Here is an 18,251-nt window from a genome sequence, read left to right on the forward strand (position 1 = left end):
TGACATGCCACAACCCCAGATTTCAGAGACTCCAGAACGTGAAGTGGGCTCTGGAGCACACACCCCCTGATATTGGGGTGCCCAGATCCAGATCTGCCTCATATCCCATCCCACAGAAACCCAGTTCAGAGGCAGGTGGTGGAGGCCCCTAGCTACTGAGTAACTCCTGTTCCACATGGTTACCTACTTCTCTGAGGCCTGAGATTAAGCCAGTCCCCAAAAGTTCCTTAATTGACACGAGTGCCCCGCACAAAGATGGCCGCTCTAGGTACTTTGGAGTGCCCCGCACAAACATGACCGCCCGAGGTACTTTGGAGTGCCCCGTGCAAATATGGCCGCCTGAGGAGCTCTATGGTGGACGACATGCCCGGCACAAAGATGGCCGCCCGACAGTTCAGTTGTGCTAGGAGGTGAAAGGTGAAAGGTGATAACGGCGGGGGCCTGGTTCCAGGAAGATGGCAGAGAGCGAGCGGCAGACTGGTAGGGAGGAAGCTCTGTGGGGGTGTTTGGTGGTGGTAGCGTGATGTCCTCCATGGGAGTGGGGCGGCGCTGGGCAGGGGTTCTGTGTCCCATGATGAGGGCCGGGGTCTTCTGTGGTGCCCAGAGGGGGGAGTCTAGGTGATGCCGTCTATGGGGGCAGGGGGTCCGCTGCCCCCCAGTGTGTGAGGAAGCCTGGGACATGCCTTCGCTGGGGGTAGGGGGTCTCTGTGCCCCATAGTGTGTGCGTGGAAGGCTGGGTGATGCTTTCTATGCGAGCAGGGGTCCTGTTCCCTATATTGGGTGGGGGGTGGGGAGTCTGAGTGATGCCCTCTATTCGGGCAGGTGGTCTCTGTGCACCAAAATGGGGGGAGGACTGGGATCCTCAAGAGTCCATATATCCTGGGGTGGGAAGGGGGAGTGGGGGGATTCTGTAATGTAGGGTTTCCTGCCCGTTAGTAGGGATGGGATCTTGCTGTACTCTTGTGGGGACTGTTCCTGTGCTTGGAGCCTCACGGTGTGGGGGAGTAGGCTGTGATGCCCCTCTTTGAGATGGTTATTCTTGTGGCCCATACTGGAAGCCCCAGAGAGACTGGTGCTAGCTGTGGGGTGGGGGTGTTACTCTCCCCTTGGCTCACAGGTGAAGTCTTGTATGGGGAGGAGTAGCTGCTAGGAGGGTCACTATGGGGATAGTAGTCAGAGGTGTCTGCTTTGTGGGGGCTACAGAGGGGATGTGGGGGAATCCTGGTTCACTGAAGTTGTCGTTGGCACCTTGGACCTTCTACCTGACTATCACTGGCTGTATCTTGGGCTGCTGCTATTCTGGGGATAGACCACTGGCCCAAAGCAACCCTTTTGCTGCTGATGTTATTAATGCGTATGGGCACTCCTCAGCCAAGTGTCTCTCTCTCCCCTATATTAAACATCTCCTGGTTCAGGCCATTTCAGAATCTAGACCAGTGGTGAGAGCAGAGGATTGAGAGTCAGGATATTGGGTTTCTATTCCTGCTCTGGGAAAATTACTTAGCATCTAGGAGCCTCAGTTTCCTATCTGTAAAATGGGGCTAATACCTCCCTTCTCTCAGGAGTCAAGTATACGTGGAACATACTTTGAGATCCTTAGAGATTATGTGCTATAGAAGTGAAAAGGATCCAAAGAGAATTTGGAGCAAATGTACAGAGATGATTCAAGTGCAGTACTGTTTTTTGTTTTGAAATTCAGGTGGCGTTTGTTTGTCCCCCATATATGAGAATTGGAAGGGAATTAACAGTGCTACTTAGTGTCACTTGTGGATGAAGCTGTTGTTCAATTAATTCTTAAAAGGATCAAATACAAGAAACAAATGCAGAGCTGAGATCCAGCAGCTCTCTGGTTTCTGACTGAAGCACCAAGGTATTCTGTTACCTGAGATGCCTTCTCTGAGCTGGATTAGATCCAGGTGCATAAGTGACGTTTTCCTAGTGGGGAAAAGACTGGGCAAGTCTCCATTGTCGAGGTCAGTTCTTACCACAAAATACCCTCTTCTCCTCCCCAGACCACAGTTCCTTGGCTCTTGCCTAGAAACAAGTTGTCGTATATGAATTACAGTAGCTCCTTTTGTGCTAGGTGCTGTACACCACCTGGTAAGAAAAAGTCTTTACCCCCAGAGAACTTGCTTTCTAAATAAACAAGGGGTGTGTGGAGGAAGAAGCACAGAGAGATGAAGTGAGTTGCTCAACAATGACAGAATTGGGATCATAGCTCGGGCCTTCTGAGTCCCAATCTAGTGTCTTCTCTTCAGGCCATCTTGTCAGTGAATCCTCCTCTGTCCTGTTACAGGTGATCAATCTTTTTGCTAGTCAAAGTTTTCACATCTTCCTTTATCAGTGCACTGGGGGTTTATTGAACTTGCTGTTTATTGTCTTTGATTTGTAAAGCATTATTTAAAAACCGCTTACAATAATGTGAGATTATTTAGTTGTGAGTTTGTTAAGCTGCAGCTTTTCTGAATATAGATACAATTCCACCTTTATACCTGGGTCTCTCAAAGTACTTAACAAACATCTGTTAACTAACCATCAATGGTATTATATTGTAGAAGGGGAAATTAAGGGACAGAGAGGTTAAATGACTTTCCTGAAGCAGCACTGTAAGGCTGTGGAAGAGCTTGCAGTGGAATGCAGGAGTTTTGACTCCTAGTCGTCTGCTGTGATTCTAGACAGTGGTACCTTGCTGGAAAAATGGGAAGAGCTGGTGAACTCTTCTGGGCAGTATAAACTGTGCAAGTGATTTATACACATTTTTCTTTTAGGCAGTTCAACTTTTGTTGGAAAATGATGTTTAGAATTTTCTGTTAGTGCTAAGAACGATTATTTAAGTGTTGCCTGGGTGCTCGGTACTGGACGAAAGGTTTTAAATGTTCTAGCGATGAAAGCATTAATCAAGAGACTATGATATAGCTCATAATTTCATGCTAAATACTCTCTTGGTTTTCTGGTTCACTGTTGTTTGCTGTATTGCATCTTGATTCTAAGTTTGCTAATGGCAATGCAATGCAAATATGCCTTTAACCTTGTGGCAATGTTTCCAGCTCTGCAGTGTCCTTGCGTGGGACTGCAGGCTGAGACTAGAACCAATTGTTCACCTTGGACTGCAGAGGAATTAGGAAAGAGGTGACCCATATGTCAGGGTTTATTTCCTTTTTGTGCAAGCTCAGGGGAAAGGAGGTTCCTGGTTAACTGTGTACCCGGGTCGGAGAGCAGGAATGTTGCTGATGTTCTGCATTAATTATTTGCATTTCTATCGTGCCTGTCATCCCAGGATCTCAATGTGCTTTATAAAGAAGCTCAGTTCATACTTCTCAGCATCACCCTAAAGCCAGCCAAGGGACACTGGTTCAGTACCGAGAGAAGAGTGCCACCTACTGAATGTATTTTTACATGGAGATGGCTCCACACCTTTTGCAGTGAAGACCTAGCCTAATGCTATGTTTGCCATGATGCCTAGAAAACACTGGATGATGATTAGGCTGGTGGTGTACTGAGACCACTGCCTCTCATGCTGACCAATATTGTCTCATTGTTCACTTATACTCCCCCCGCCCTTTTTCCATCTGTTGTCTCTTGTTTTATACTGAAGTTCTTTGGGTCTGGACAGGTCTTTTTGTTCTGTGATTGTACAGTGCCTAGCACAGTGGGATCCTGGGCCACGGCTAGGGCTCCTAGGTGCTATGGTAATACAAATGAGAAAGAATAATGCTATTTTCTGCAGTGTCCTGGGATTGCTTGGGGCTCAGCCGTCAAGGTACTGAGCAGGCCTGACACTGCTTATCATGAGAGACCTGATGGGATCAGAGCACGAGGGTGAGAACAGGTCACAGAGTTCAGTACCTTTCGGTCCAGAAAAATGAATGTTCCCATCTAAGAAGTGGCTGGGATTAAAGGGGGCGTCTTTAATGTCTGGATGTGTTTGACTTCTCTCTCTTCTTTGTCTTCCAGGGTCTCCTGAGGAGGCAACTCCTCCCCTCTGTCAGAGCTTCATGATTCCCAAAAAAGAAATACACATGGTACCCGACATGGCCAAGTGGAAACGCTCTCAGGTATGGAACTGGGTCCAGGGACAGTCTGTGAGTGCCTGATGTGTCCCTGGGGCAGCATTTGCATGGAAAAGGCCAAGCCTGGTTTGGGCTTAGCTAATGGACTGAATAGGGTTGGATCGAGCTATGTGGAATAATTCTTTTTAAAAGCAAAGGAGCAGCATGGCTAATGCCATGTGAATTGTCATAAAGTTTGTCTACCCCATTAAACTTTAATGACAACAATGGGGGGCTTTTGGATACTGGCAGCTCTTGCTTGGAGAGTAATTTTGTGATGGCAGGTAGGTCTTGTCTATATTGACTCCAGTGTATCCAGTAGTTCATCGCCAGTGGCAGCTGTAGGGTAGACAGAGCTCAGGTGTTTTTGCCAACCTGTAGGATTAGACAACACAGTGGTAAAATGCTTGAGCCGTGTCTACGCTCTGACTTTTGCTACCACTGCTGGTGAACTGTTTTACCTCTACAGAAGTGTTGAAGGGATGAGAGCCTGGAAGAGAAGGAGAGAGATCCCTCTGTGAGCTCTGATTAACACACAGCCATGGTCTGTGCTGCAAGGAGATCCATACTTCTCATGATCACATTTAAATATATTGCTAGCAGAGTTCTAGGCATGTTACCATTGCAGACAAGGTGTAGTCTAAGAAACGTGATTGTGGCTGGAGTGACTCTGATCTCACTGGAACCATAGTATTAAACCCTGTCTACAGATGGTAGCAATTGTGACATGAAAAATATTCTGTCGGGTTCTTGTAAATAAGAAGTGTAAGGTCCTATTTATGCTGTGGGTAAAACAGAATCAGGGGACCTGGTTGCAGCATGGTTTGAAGTTGCAGGGCTATAGCTTTGGTCAGGGTAGGGCTTTAGTCCAGTTATGGAGAAAGAAGTCACCAAGTACTCAGTATTTAATCCTAACCATGTTGTAATGGGTGCCTTTACTCAGGGCTAGTGAGTGGGCTAAAACTATTAGGACTATCCTCCTAGGAGTGTTACCCATTCCTGCATAGAGTCTAGGCTACAAAGTGACTTTATAAGAATGATTATAACTGTCTTGATATGTCTGCCCTGGCCCTTCAAACCATGCTAGAACCTAGTTTACCCCCGCAGTGATTGCATTGAAGTTCGAGATGGTTTCAAATATAGTTTTCCCTCGAGTGTTGATCAGGCCTGTGATGATAGCCCTGTCCACAGTAAAGAAGTATCCATGCAGAACGTGTCTTTGGGGCAGCCATGATAGAGCATGTTGTTTCCTTTACTGTATGACCCTCCATGTTTTAACCAAACAGGAACAAAATGTTAAGTGTGATCACCAAACATAGTTTCTTAATATTGTTATAACATAGCTTTCTGTCCACAGGTATGTTTACGATCCATCCTGTCACGGTATAATATGATCCCTGATATTGACAGTTCTTAGACTTGAGGTGGCTTGTCAGTCTAGGTACTAACCTAAGAAACTGACAGAAGTTGGCCCTTCCTAATGTTGGTTTTGGAAAAGGGAGTTGATGAAGATACGATAGTTCTGTTGTCGTAGAAGGGACCTTGGCAAAGGTTTTACTACTAGCACAATTGCAGTTGTTACATTGCAATACATTGGGACAGCTTCAGGCTCTCTGTGCACTTCGACTTTTCCCAGTGTTATATCCGTCTTGCTGCGTGTGTGAACTTGCGACAGTTGGCCTCTTGGTCAGTCCAGCTCTCTTTGGACTAGACTGAGGCCATCCTCTTTGTCAGCAATACTGTTTTGTTGAGACTTTAACCTCTCATCTAACTGGCCTGAGTGATGTAATGAGTTTGACAATTCTGAGCATTTCTTGAACTTGATGCCCACAAGCAATGTGGTATCTGCTCCAGCACATTGTGGCCAACAACCTTTTCACCAGTTTTTTTTTAAACTCTTGGGGAAGAGCCAGGAGAAGATAATTTTAAATTGGTTAAAAAACCAAAAACACCAGTCCCACATAGAGTGCCTGTAGTGGCACTGAGGTGGCTGTTTTTAATGGGGTCTACTTAGCTTGATGCAGAAGAAAGGGCTGCAGAGGTAAAGCACATAATTCCTGAGGTAAATGTTTTGGCTTGAACCCCAGGAACTATCAGGATCTGTGTCCTTGTGTCTAGGTCCAAACTTGCTGCTGAGGGGTGGGGACAGCACGGTGGGAATAGCTCTTGCATGGGGATCAAACTATGATGCCACCAAGGGGTCTTAAATAATAACAAGATCTTCACGAAGGCCTGCGGCGGAAGCTTCCTTTGTCCCCTTGCCTGGGCTTTAAGTCTTATTTCTGCCTAGGGCTTCTGTGGCAGGAAGTTATGGGCTCGCCCAGATATTTTAAAGGTCTTCCCCCAAAAAGAAAAAAGCCATTCACTACTCCCAGGGCTTTGTGGCACTTTCACCTTTGCCACTGTGTTTCCTGAGCAGCCTGACTCTGTTCTGTACGTGGTGCTTCACAAGCAGGGGGGTTGAAAGAAGAGAGAGAAAGGTATGTGCTTGGGGCAACTTTCAACCTCTTCTCCTCCTAATTGTGGGTAGCGTGAAAGAGGGCCTGGCGCAGAGAGCAGGAGAAGTAGATAAAGGAAGAGGTTTGGGAGAAGTGATATGGAGTAGGATGAAACAAGCAGTGATGTAGACAGGGTCGAGATTGTGCAAAGCCTGGACATGAGACACTTGAACGTGGCATGGTAAGAGACAGGAACCTGGCAAGGGGATTCAAGGAGGAGGGTTGTGGTTTGGGTTGTTTGTACAGAGAGCTTGGTCAGTGTGATGTCACCACCGAGGGCTCAAAGTGCATTTAGTGCTGTTCCAGGAGTTCCCATCGGTCTAGGAGTCCCCAAGGACAAGACAGTAGCAGCAGAACAAGCCATGTCCAGGGCTATCCCAGGAAACTGATGCCGTGGGTTGGGCACCATCCCTTCGGTTTGCTCTAGGCTTCTCACACTGGTGTTGCTTGGCTCCGAAGTAACTGTCAGTGCTCAGTTAACGCCCCTTCCGCTTGTGTTTGTTTGCAGGCATATGCAGACTACATAGGTTTCATCCTCACCCTGAACGAAGGTGTCAAGGGCAAGAAGCTGACCTGTGAATACAAAGTATCTGAGGTGGGAAAAGGGCCCAGCCCTGTTATTTCCAATCTTGTATTTGCTCTGCTTTTGCTGGTTTGCCTTCCACAGCAGGGCCCAGGGCTACCACGGCTGCTTTCCTGGTGCCCCACAGAGAACAAAGTGGAGCCAGACTGTATCTGCTTTCCTCATTAACGGTGGTAGAGCAGCCTGTGGAGACAAGAAGTACCAGCATGCAATGCTTCATCTGGTAACGAGGTGCCTTTTGCTTACTTGCAAAACTTGTAACTGAGCAAACTGAGAGGAAGCTGGGGTGTTTAGGGGCTCAGGGTGAAGAAGAAGAGGGGCCCTGTTCTGTCCAGACCCAGTACTCTATTGCTGCCTGCTCTCAACCAGAAAACAAGAAGCCATCTTATTTAATGGCTATTGTGGAGGATTGGGAGTCTCGGGTTCTTTTCCCATTGACTTGCTGTGTGACCTTGGGCAAGTACCTCAGTGTCCCCATCTCTCAAATGGAGATATTAGTAGTGACCTCCCAGTGAGGGCTGTCAGGTTTTATTCATGTTTACTCTGACCTGAAAGATGCTACAGATGGGCAAAATATTGCTTCCCCTTTACCCTCGGTGCCAACGTTCTTTGGCTTTCTTGTGTCTTCACCCCCTGAGGGGACAGTTAGATTCTTCAGACTGTAACAAGCTGCCTTTCCTGCGCTGTTGTCTGGGCAGCAGTTACAGCTGCTCCTGCCTCTTGGTGTGAAGCCTGTCATAGTCTCTAATCTCTATTGTTTGAATAAGGAGTGTGGTGCAGAGAGGTTTACCCTGGATCCTTCCATGCAGCTAGCCTTGCCCTGCTGTGCTTGAACTCTGAGTGAGCCCTGCTGGGCCCTATCTTGAGTAGCATTGGCTCCTGTGAGCTCGGGGCAGATTTTTGGCTGGGCCCAGACTGTCTAATGCTGCACTTCGTGTTCTTTTAATCTGATTTATGAGACTTGAGTAGAACACAGACTGGGTGAGGTAAGGAAGAGATGAACTTGGACCAAGGTGACCTAAGCACTAGTTCAGAGGTGTTCAGCAGGCCCTTAGGGGATGGTAGGGCATTAGTGATCTGGTTTCCCCAGGGGAGTTTTGTGTGTGTGTCACATGGTGACATTTGTAACACTGCAGCTCCTCCTGTGCAAGTGGGCTGAAAGTTCTTTCAGCACAGTGGTGTCCAGGCTGTTTGAGGCCAGAAGTGGGATTCAGAGTGGACTCGCAGGGTTCTAATGCAGATTTCCTCTTCATGCGCATTATCCCCTGGCACTTGTCATGTTTCCGTCATTATTCCAAAGTAAGCAGTGGTGTAGCACTGACCTGTGGTTATTGTGTCAGTCACTGAACTCCTCATCTTCCAAGCAGCGCTGGACTGAGTCCAGTGCAGAGTGACTAAGAGAATTTCATGGGACCCTCAGCTCTTTCCAATTATAACCAGTCACAACTGTGCAGGTTAATGGGGGTGCTTAAAGGAGACCTACAAGTGGCAGAGGGAGGAATGAATTTGTGCCCTGTCTGGCTGCGGCTTTCTGGGGAGAAAAGGAGGAGGCCTGGAAGGAAGGTTTTTTTCCACCATTTTGGTTTTTGTTAGAGATATCAGGCTTGCCAGGGCTGGCCATCCGTGTTCTGGGGAGATTTCCCTTGAGGAGCTGAACATGTGGCTTAGAAACTCATTCGCCCTTTGCTGAAATAACAGGCTGTGGAATCTCTACCAAAAGCACTTTTCTTCCAACTTTTGTTCAGGCATTTGGTTAAATAAGAGCTGCCAAAATCCCATTTTAAACAGTCTGACTAAAAACCATTCCCCCTTTCAGTTGTTCAGGGTTTGCCTGCACAGTGTGCCTCTGTCATAATCATGTTGGTCTCCAATCATCACTGGAGTATTACAGGGTAAAGAGGATAGCAAGACCTGAATTTCTAATGTATAAAACAATCAGAACAATAACTTTAAACCCCAGGTGCCCACCCTTTCAGGCCTTTAACCGTCATAAAGAAGCAGAAAAAGCATGAATGCGTTTCCCTCCCCTCTTGGCAGATCCCCTTGAAATGATTTTAGTGCAAGTGATAAATACCAAATGTGATGTCAACAACTAAGAAAGTCACAGGAAATGTGTCTTGCTGCCTTCATGCTTAGCAGGTAGAAACCTGTGACTGAAGGCAAAATGAATCTGCTTTCCTCTGGGGTGGAAGGTCCAATGGGTTGCCCTGTTGATGAGGCTGCATCCATTTTCTTCCTCCTTCCCTACTCCCTGCTGAGGTTCCTTCTGCATCTTTATACCTTCCTTGCTGATCAAACACTTGGAACTCCTGCCTGCACCAAACGGTCCCTCAAATCCCTCCTTTGCATGCACATCCTCCTTGCAACTGATCACTTGTTGGTAACGGGAGAGGAGAGACCAAACCACCTAACGGTCTGCAGGATATCGAGCATCTGAACCCTGTCACGGGGCTAACCTAGGCCTGGTGTACACTAGGGGGCGGGGTTGATGTAAGATATGCAACTTCAGCTACGGGAATAGCGTAGCTGAAGTCGAAGTATCTTATTTCGACTTACCTCCCGTCCTCATGGCGCGAGATCGACAGCCGCGGCTCCCCCTGTCGACTCCGCTACCGCCGCTCGCTCTGGTGGAGTTCCGGAGTTGACAGGAGCGTGTTCAGGGATCGATATGTCGCGTCTAGATGAGACGCGATATATTGATCCCTGATAATCCGATTGCTACCCCCCCGATCCAGCGGGTAGTGTAGACATACCCTTAGAATGTGATCCTGGAAAGGGAGCACACTTAGTGTGTGAGCATGCTTAGCTCCTGTTGCAGTCAAGTGAAGTCACTGGTGGCTGAGTGCACTCCACGCCTCTCATGAGGTTCTGATCCACCTGGCAGGGCCAGACCTTCAGACTGTAACCTCTGTGGCACCAGCCTGGGTTTTCATATTGCACTGAACACACAGGCTGCACTTAATAAATAAGAGGGCTGAGCATCTGCCTGTGGGCTGCGTATGGCTCCCACAGTGGAGGCTGAGTGTCTGGCTGCTTGCTGGGAGATGTTCTTGGAGCTGGCTCCCAGGCCAGTCTGTAGTAACAGCTGTGGCTTTGGCATGCATGTCTAATGTGGCAGGGAAGGGTTAACTTTGAGTTTCCAAGTGAACAGAATTGGGGCAAGAGAACACGCAGCCTGCAGAGAGGTCTCAGAGCCTTGAAATAGTCTCTGTGATTCCAGATCACATTTATTTTTATGGTGTTTGCCCACTTCCAACTTGCAGTTGAGAATCTCCTGCACTTGAGTGGCTGTCACCCAGCTCTGGGGTGACTTGCTTGGATTCTAACGGGGAAGGTGGGAAAGAGGCAATCACTCTTGACACCAAGGTGCCTGACTGTTCAGGCTCTGGAGGGGGCATTTGCCATCTCATCGCCTCCAGTTGTCCAGCTGATGCTCACAAGAGACGCTGTCAGGTCACTCTTCCATAGGAGGCTACAGGGTTCACCTTTGTGATCACAGGGCAGATTTTGGTCTGGGAGGGCGACAGGATGCAAAATCAGCAAAACAGAAAGAAGAACGGTGGCGGGGGGAGGATTCGCCCTTGCTCTGATGCCTGGGAAGGTAAAGTAAAAATAGAGTCTCTAAAAACCTAGCCACCCAAGACCGTGCTGCAGTGGTTCTGATTGCTGAGCTCCTGTGAGCCCTGCTGTTTCCCCTGGCTGGGTTCATCCCTGGCAGTATGAGTTTCCTCTGCTGTGTTAATTCTGCTGGGCAATGGAAACCTGCCCCTTTCAATGAGCCCCCGTTCAAAAGGCCCTGAGCCCAAAATGAGCTGCGTTTCTTTAATTATTTATTGGCATGGCTGAGCCAGCAGCTGGGTCCTGCTCTCCTGCGTTCAGCTGGGCTGTTTTTAATCCCTTTAAAGCAGGCGAGTGAGGAAGGGATGCTTGACTCTGCCTCCCCTCCCTGAGGCCTGGAGGCAGAGACTGCAAGGGGGACAAAAGAAGAAAATCTCTTGCCAGCCATTTATCCAGCCAGCACCGAGCGCTGCAGTCACGGCTCGGTGAGAGGGTTTGAAATACGGGAGCTGCTCGTAATGAGCTGCTGCTGCTGCTGGGGATAAATCACTGGTGTTATTTAATTATTTAACAAAAGCCACTGCTGGGGCCTCTATTGATAATTGGAGGGGAGTGTGGTAGCCAGGTCGGGCTGAGCTGAAAACCAAGAAGCCCAACCCCATTGTGGGAGGGCCAGTCTCTGTGTTCTGGATTTGTACAGTGCCTAGCACCATGGGGTTCTGATCTACAATGGGGCTCCAACACCACAGTACAGATAATAAATAATAATAGTCTCGTCCCTCTTCGCTCGAGTCACGGGTGCTGCCCTGTCGCGGATTCCAGCCTGTGATCTTACAGTGGCTCCCAGGTTGCATGTGGCCTGTCGTCTTCCCCAGTGCATCTGCAGATGCTGTGCTTAGGGTCCCCCCTGCGCTTTTCCTGCTTTACTCTGTTCTTGCCCACCCACCAATCACAGCCATCCTCTTTTGACCCCTTCACTGCTCTGGATTTGGGGCTCCTTTTGGAGCAGATAAATCCTAGATTCCTGCTGTATGACTTTATGCTGCACCCTCACTTGTTTCCAGCAGCTCCTCCAATGTCAGGAAAGACATCCCTGCAGTGGAGAGGGTGAGGGGGGAGGAGACTCACTGCTGGTTCAAAGGCAGAAAAGTGCTTCCTGCCTGTCTCTCCTCCCCCGCCCCTCCAGTGGTGCTTCAAGGGCTAGAAATTTGCTAGGCTCTGCTGTTTCCTAGTCCTCTTCTGACAGGCAGCATGAAGAATTGAACCACAGCCCAGGAGACCAGCCGGCTTCAGATGGTCAATGCCTCCAGCAAAGTCAAATCAGCCCCTGCCTCGTCTGTCCTCTTTCTCTCCTTGAAGGAGAAATCCCCTATTGAGACCGTGGTGCCTCTGTTGCCCAGGGCCCAGCCGGCCGCCGTGGTGACCAGTGTGGCTCTGGCTGCTCTGACTCGGGATTGGAGAATCCAAAATATGTTGGCAGGTGAAAATATCTCACAGTTGTTAGCGGGGCCTCCTAATGCTGCCTTCTGCAGCTTAATCCACTGGTTGGGGTTTGAACAATGATCCTGCCACTACGTTTCAGCTTTGTAATTGAACCGGGGCAGTAGTGGCTGCACCCAGAGGGCCTCTGCTCCTCAGCTCTGGGCCCAGGAGGTGTTTGCATATCGTGGCCTCAAACCCTAAAGCTTCTTCAGCAGGCTCCATGTACCCGTGCAGTGTTGAACCACGCTCTGTATTGCCTGCCAGTCTCTGCCCCTCGTAGTCGTCTCTCTTGCCCATGGTTCCCCATTACTTAGAATCCTGCTCTCCCTTTGCTCTGGCTGTGTCAGCCCCTCCTTTAACCCCTTCCCAGGCTGCGTCTCTCTCCACATCACAATCAAGCTCCTCATCTCTACCTTCAAGAGGCTGGACACCTCTGCCTTTCTTGCTCCTCGGTGGCATCTCACTGTTCCTTCATCATCGTCTTCCATTCTCAGCATCATGCCATCAGTCATACCTCCCTCCTCTTTGGAATGCCTCCTGTCCCCCCCTGCGCCAACCGCTTTCCCTCCCTGCTTTCAAATCCCGCCTCAATCTCTCCTGGGAATCCTCCTTTGCATGTTAGCTCTTTTGGGTGGCGACCCGTATCTGGTATGTGCGCGTTTGTGAAGTGCCATGTGCACTGATCGTCTGATTTGCAGAGAGGATTGATACCTCTGGAAATCAGACTATGACAAATATTAGGTGGAGTCCTGATCGAGGTTGAGGCCCCTTAGTGCTTGGCATTGTGTAAACACCTAGTAAAAGAGACTCTTTGCCCCAAAGAGCTTACAGTCTAAATAGACAGGACAGACAAAGAGTAGCCGGGAAACAGAGACCCCAGTTCTCAAAGGTATTTAGATGTTTAACTCCTATTTGGAGTTAGAAACCTAAATGCCTTTGAGGATCTGGGCCGAAGTGACCTGACCAAGCTCAGTCAGCAGCAGTCAGGATACTTTCTAAACAGTATATTGTGTCCTGTGGAGAATATTAGATCTAAAGTGTGTGGTGCAGAGCCCACAACTGCGTGTCAGAGACCCCTGAATGATGTGGCCCTACCCCCCAACCTGCTCCTCCCTCCCCTGGTTTGGTCAGGTTCTCTTTGCAGGTATTCAGGCTAGGGACTTCCTTTTTTAAGATGAGATCTTAGACTGTGGAGCACAGTTATGTGACCATTTTAAAAAAATCTGCAACAATAGAGCATCTTCTGTGGTCATAGTATTGCATTGTACGTGATTCTCGGAGTCCCTGGAAGAGATGCCTGCCTTCTTAAGCTGCTGTTAATGAGTGGCTGTATCTGGGCTCTCAGAAAGCCCAGGTCAGTATGGGATGTGGGCTGTTGTCTTTTGGACTGGACTGTCCTTTCCTGATGTGAAGGGTTGAGGCTGGCCACTGTGGACCTTAGAGAGATGACATGTACCCATTATCCCCTTCCATTCCTTGCAAAGTCTGTTTTGGGGTCTGCGACTCAATGCCGGGAGAACACTGGCAGGTGCAGGTAAAACAGAAATGCTGGAGCCTGGGGCAATGGTTTTAAGGTGACTGGCTTGTACTTGTGTGTGAAACTTTTTTCCCCTGTCTCATTGTGAGCTGTCACCCATTCTGTCCCCGTAGCCAATTGAAAAGCTGGTGGAGCTCCTGGATACCCTCGACAGGTGGATTGATGAGACCCCGCCAGTGAACCAGCCCTCTCGTTTTGGGAATAAGGCCTTCAGGACTTGGTACGCCAAACTAGACCAGGTATGTAGGGGTTCGGAGAGAGTCTCTTAGATGGTGGACTTAAAAGGGTGGCTTCATCAGCAAGAAGTATGTCTTGCAATGATCATGGAAAGGCTGCCATCCTCATGTTATACCTGGGCAGTCAGTAGATTGACCCACCAATTTGCAGGGTTAGATGGGGACTATGTTTCAGGTCTCTTGTTCTCAGGTCTAGTGCTGGTCTTGAACCCCCCCATAGGAGCACAGCTTACCTTTACATGCTCTTTGACAGGGTCTTTGTCCCATGGAGGTAATCCCCAGGAGCTTCACTGACTGCTCTCCTTCTTTAACCATTCATTGTGTCCACCTGCCTGTAGATATGGCAGATGGGAGCAGGCACGTGGTGGCCCATGGCATAGCATGGCCTGCCTCAGCTGAGAGGGCTCACCCCAGAGAAGGCTCCATGGAGCTCGCGGAGGCAGAGTGCACTGTAGCAGGCTGCAGTGCATTTACCCATGGGCTCCTTCTGATCCCATAGATACATTGCGTTGCAGTTTGTTAAAGTTTCATTTCGAGGGCACTGAGTGCCAGAGAAAGGTACTAGGTTGATGGCTTTGCAAAGTGAAGTCCTCTCTGTCCAAAAAAGGATACAGGCCAGGCAGTGACTGGGCAAGCGCTCCGCACACTGCTCCCCTGTATTCTGCAATCCTGCCCTGGAGAGACCACCTCCAGCAATTGTAGGGGAATTCACTCACCAGGTCATCTAAGCCTGGGGTGCTCTGCTGGGACTGTCAACAAGTGGGGCGTCTGTATTAAGGACTTATCAAGATGGATGTTTTTTACGTGGAAGAAGCCCTTACAGCGGGGAGGGGAATAAGCCACTCTCTCTGACTAAATCTCTGTCACCCCAACTGGTGACCTACAAATTCACCAGCCTGGAGACAATTAATGCTGCTCCTTATATTTGCCTGTAACAGGAGCTTTTGAATAATGTTGGAGTTTCTTATTTTCCCCTCAGCAATCTGATCTGTTGGAGGGGGTGGCTCGCTCCATGCAAAACCAACTCCAACCAATAGCGAGGATGTTGATGGTGCCTTGTACCTACCTTTTGGGTTGTGGCACGTCTAGGTTAAAGCTCGGAAACCTTTTGTTGTTGTGTTTAAGGAAGCAGAAAACTTGGTTAAAACAGTGATCCCCGAGCATCTGGCTGAAGCTGCACCAGAGATAGCCGTATACCTGAAGGAATCTGTGGGGAACTCCACCCGCATCGACTATGGGACAGGTACCTTCATGTGCACACTTAATTCATCTAGCTTTGCTGGGCTTAGATTCCCCAGCCTGAATTCACCCCTACAGTCAATATATGCCATGGCAGGGAACTGCTCTGGATCACGCCAAGGCTAAAACTGTCCAGGAGAGAGCAGGGGGTCAGAATCTGATTGTACCAGAGCTGTGATTGATGTAGATTCTTGGCTGCCTCCGCTTCAATCCTAGTCATTGTAAGTTTTTCAAAATAAGCATTCTTAGCTTCCCTATAGCATCTTTCATCCAAGTGCTGTAGAAATATTAATTGACCATTGCAACCACCATTGAAATGCTCTCACTTCTGGCATGTACCATGGGAACTGCTTAACAGCGCACAGCAACACTGCACGGTGGTGTAGAACAGAAGTGTATATGGAGTATTGTGTGCAGCTGAATCACAAGGGGGAATTGAAGGAGCTAAAATGTAATGTCTTGGATTGGAATCAGATCAGGAAATGAGTTAATGTTCATACTCTGTGAGAAGTGTCTTCAGATCGTAAATGGCCACAAATGTTTGCTACGTGTGGCATAAATACCACATAGGACCTAATGTGAGATCAGAATCGGGCCCAGGGAGAAATGTCAGAATCAAAAGCTGGAGTAATTCCATTCGCTTTAGTTAGGTTATTTTGGATTTACATCAGTATGAGAGCAGACCCTGAAATTCCAAGGAGTCCCACCTGTATGTATTGGAGGAAGAGGGCTCGGAGAGGAATGTCTGGCTAATGACTTAATCAGATAGCTGGAGTGAGGGTCATTGTAGTATGCCAGGAGCCTGAAATATGTGACTTCTGTAATGTGCTGGGTAAGGAGAGGAGGAGGATTGAGGTAAAGAGATGAAGAAAATCTGATCAGCTGTGCTGCAGCTCTTGATCACCAGGGGGAGATGTTGCTTTTAGTAATGGACCTATTGACTTGGACTGTCAGTTGCAGCTTGGTGAGGGAAATGCAGTCTCTCCACCACTCCTCCGTCTTGAGCATTGAGTTCTGTGTTCTTTCAGATCAGCACTGCTAGACCTTTGGTGCAGCTTGTTCATATCCCAGCAACTGCACGGCTTTATAAAGTGAAGCCACCTCCTTTATTTACTCTCTTTATTGCTGTAGTTTCTCCCACCCAAGGGGAAATTAAAAGCACCTTTCTGCAACCAGCCCCAAAATCTTATGGGCTCTTCTGAGTGCTGCATTTATTCTGCTCTCTTCACTGTTAGCCAGAGGACAAAGCTGCATAGAGCGGGTGGCCCGTGGCTGACAGTTCGGCACCTTAGGGCGGAGCTTTTCCCTGGGGTGGAGCAGGGCTAATGTCCCTCTGACATAGGGCCTTTTGAAAGTAGGAGGAAATCTGTTCAATTGCTAACGAGTGTTTGTGTTCACCCCCAAACACACACGTCCCTCGCTGGGTTATTCTGGAATCCTCCGGCTCCCCCATCCTCTTGATCAGCTCGTAAGAAAGGGTGTTGCTACCAACACTCCACTCTCTCAGTGCCTGGCTCTCAAAATATTTCATTCTGCAGGTAAATACATTTGTTAGTCTCTAAGGTGCCACAAGGACTCCTCGCTGTTTTTGCTGATACAGACTAACATGGCTACCATTCTTAGAGATGAAACTGACATCTTAATTCCCTGAATATGAACAGGGAGGGTGTTCATGTGCAGGTGCAAGAGAAGTGTTGTTTAGTGTTTCAATTTCTGGGCTAGATTCATGGCTTCTGAATTCTGCCACTGATTCACTGTGTGGTCTTGGTCAAGTCACATAACTCTTCTGTGTCTCAGTTTTCCCATTATACAGATGGGACTAATCCTTCACTACTTCAGAAGGGTACGTGTTTAATTTGTTAATGGCTGTGAAGCACTGTGGGATCCTTGGATGGGTGGATACTATGTAGGTATGAAATATTATTGTTGGGTGTTAATAATAGAAAGAGTCTTTTTTGTGATCTTATCCAAGTCAGAAGGAGCCTTTGTTGGTTGGAGCTCTGCCGCTCATGGGGATGTGATTGCTGTGTCCTCCAAAGAGCCATTGTGGCACCTGCAGAGAGCTTATCTATGATGGGAATTGCCAATGTTTTGTCTGTCTCCTTTCCTTCAATCCCAGGTCATGAAGCAGCCTTCGCTGCCTTCCTCTGTTGCCTGTGCAAAATTGGTGTTCTTAGGGTGGATGATCAGCTGGCCATTGTCTTCAAAGTGTTTAACAGGTGAGGCAATGCAAGTACAGGTGAGGTAGAGCTGTTCCTAGGGCATTTGCCCCTCAGATCTGTCTGTGGTTCACTGGTCATAAAGCATGTGGCCTGCAACTATCAGTCCACCGCACCTAATTCTCGCTACTATCTGGTCATAATGAGCCCCCACACCCTTTGTGTTGTCACACTGCCTGATGTACAGTAATCTATGTGTCCCCACTCCAAATCCAAGACAAGAGGTGATTTGATCACTGTGTATATATACCTTCATGGAGAAAATGGACCAGCTGCTAACGGGCTCTCCAACCTAGTAGATAAAGGTATAATAAGAACCAATGACTCAAGGTAAAGCCAGACACATTCAAATTACAAATAAAGGATAATTTTTTTAACAAGTGGGGAGATTAGCTAGTGGAGGAAACTACCAAGGGCAGTGGTGGATTCTCCATCTCTTAATGGCTTCAGGTCCAGACTGGATGGCTTTCTGGAAGATACATGGTAGTCAGTACAAATTATTAGGCTCAATAGAGGGGTAACTGGATGAAATTCTGTGGCTTGTGTTATGCAGGAGATCAGACTAGACGATCTAATGGTATTCTCTGACCTTTCAGTCTGTGAATCTGCAAGCCCTCCATAGCTCCTCTTGAGAGCTACCACAATGCAGGAGGTGGGGTTTGTAGTGGTGCAAGCAGAGAACTGGCCATTGGGATGCCTACGTTCTAATCCCAACTTTGCCACTGACTCGCTGTATGAACTTGGGCAAGTCGCTTCTCCTCTCTCCGCTTCATTTTCCCCATCTGTAAAGTGGGGATGATCAATCCTCCCTCACAGGGACTGTTGTACAGCTTAGCTCAGGGATATTTGT

At 48.3% G+C, this 18,251-nt stretch overlaps 1 protein-coding gene across 2 annotated transcripts in view; it reads left to right on the forward strand.

Moving 5' to 3' along the window:
- The first annotated feature begins 400 nt into the window (after positions 1 to 400).
- PTPA (protein phosphatase 2 phosphatase activator) overlaps positions 401 to 18,251 on the forward strand; it is a 41,306-nt gene continuing 23,455 nt past the window's right edge. For both annotated transcript variants that reach the window (XR_012654820.1, XM_032797741.2), the window contains exons 1-6: positions 401 to 480; positions 3,955 to 4,055; positions 7,056 to 7,142; positions 13,821 to 13,946; positions 15,069 to 15,186; positions 17,302 to 17,401. Coding sequence is in view for 1 of the 2 variants with exons in the window: in XM_032797741.2 (XP_032653632.1) it covers positions 456 to 480; positions 3,955 to 4,055; positions 7,056 to 7,142; positions 13,821 to 13,946; positions 15,069 to 15,186; positions 17,302 to 17,401 (557 nt within the window). In the remaining variant the exon portion in view is untranslated. The remainder of the gene's footprint in view (positions 481 to 3,954; positions 4,056 to 7,055; positions 7,143 to 13,820; positions 13,947 to 15,068; positions 15,187 to 17,301; positions 17,402 to 18,251) is intronic.

This window comes from Chelonoidis abingdonii, chromosome 24 (genome assembly GCF_003597395.2).
Source record: "Chelonoidis abingdonii isolate Lonesome George chromosome 24, CheloAbing_2.0, whole genome shotgun sequence".
In the NCBI taxonomy this organism is placed as follows: Eukaryota; Metazoa; Chordata; order Testudines; family Testudinidae; genus Chelonoidis; species Chelonoidis abingdonii.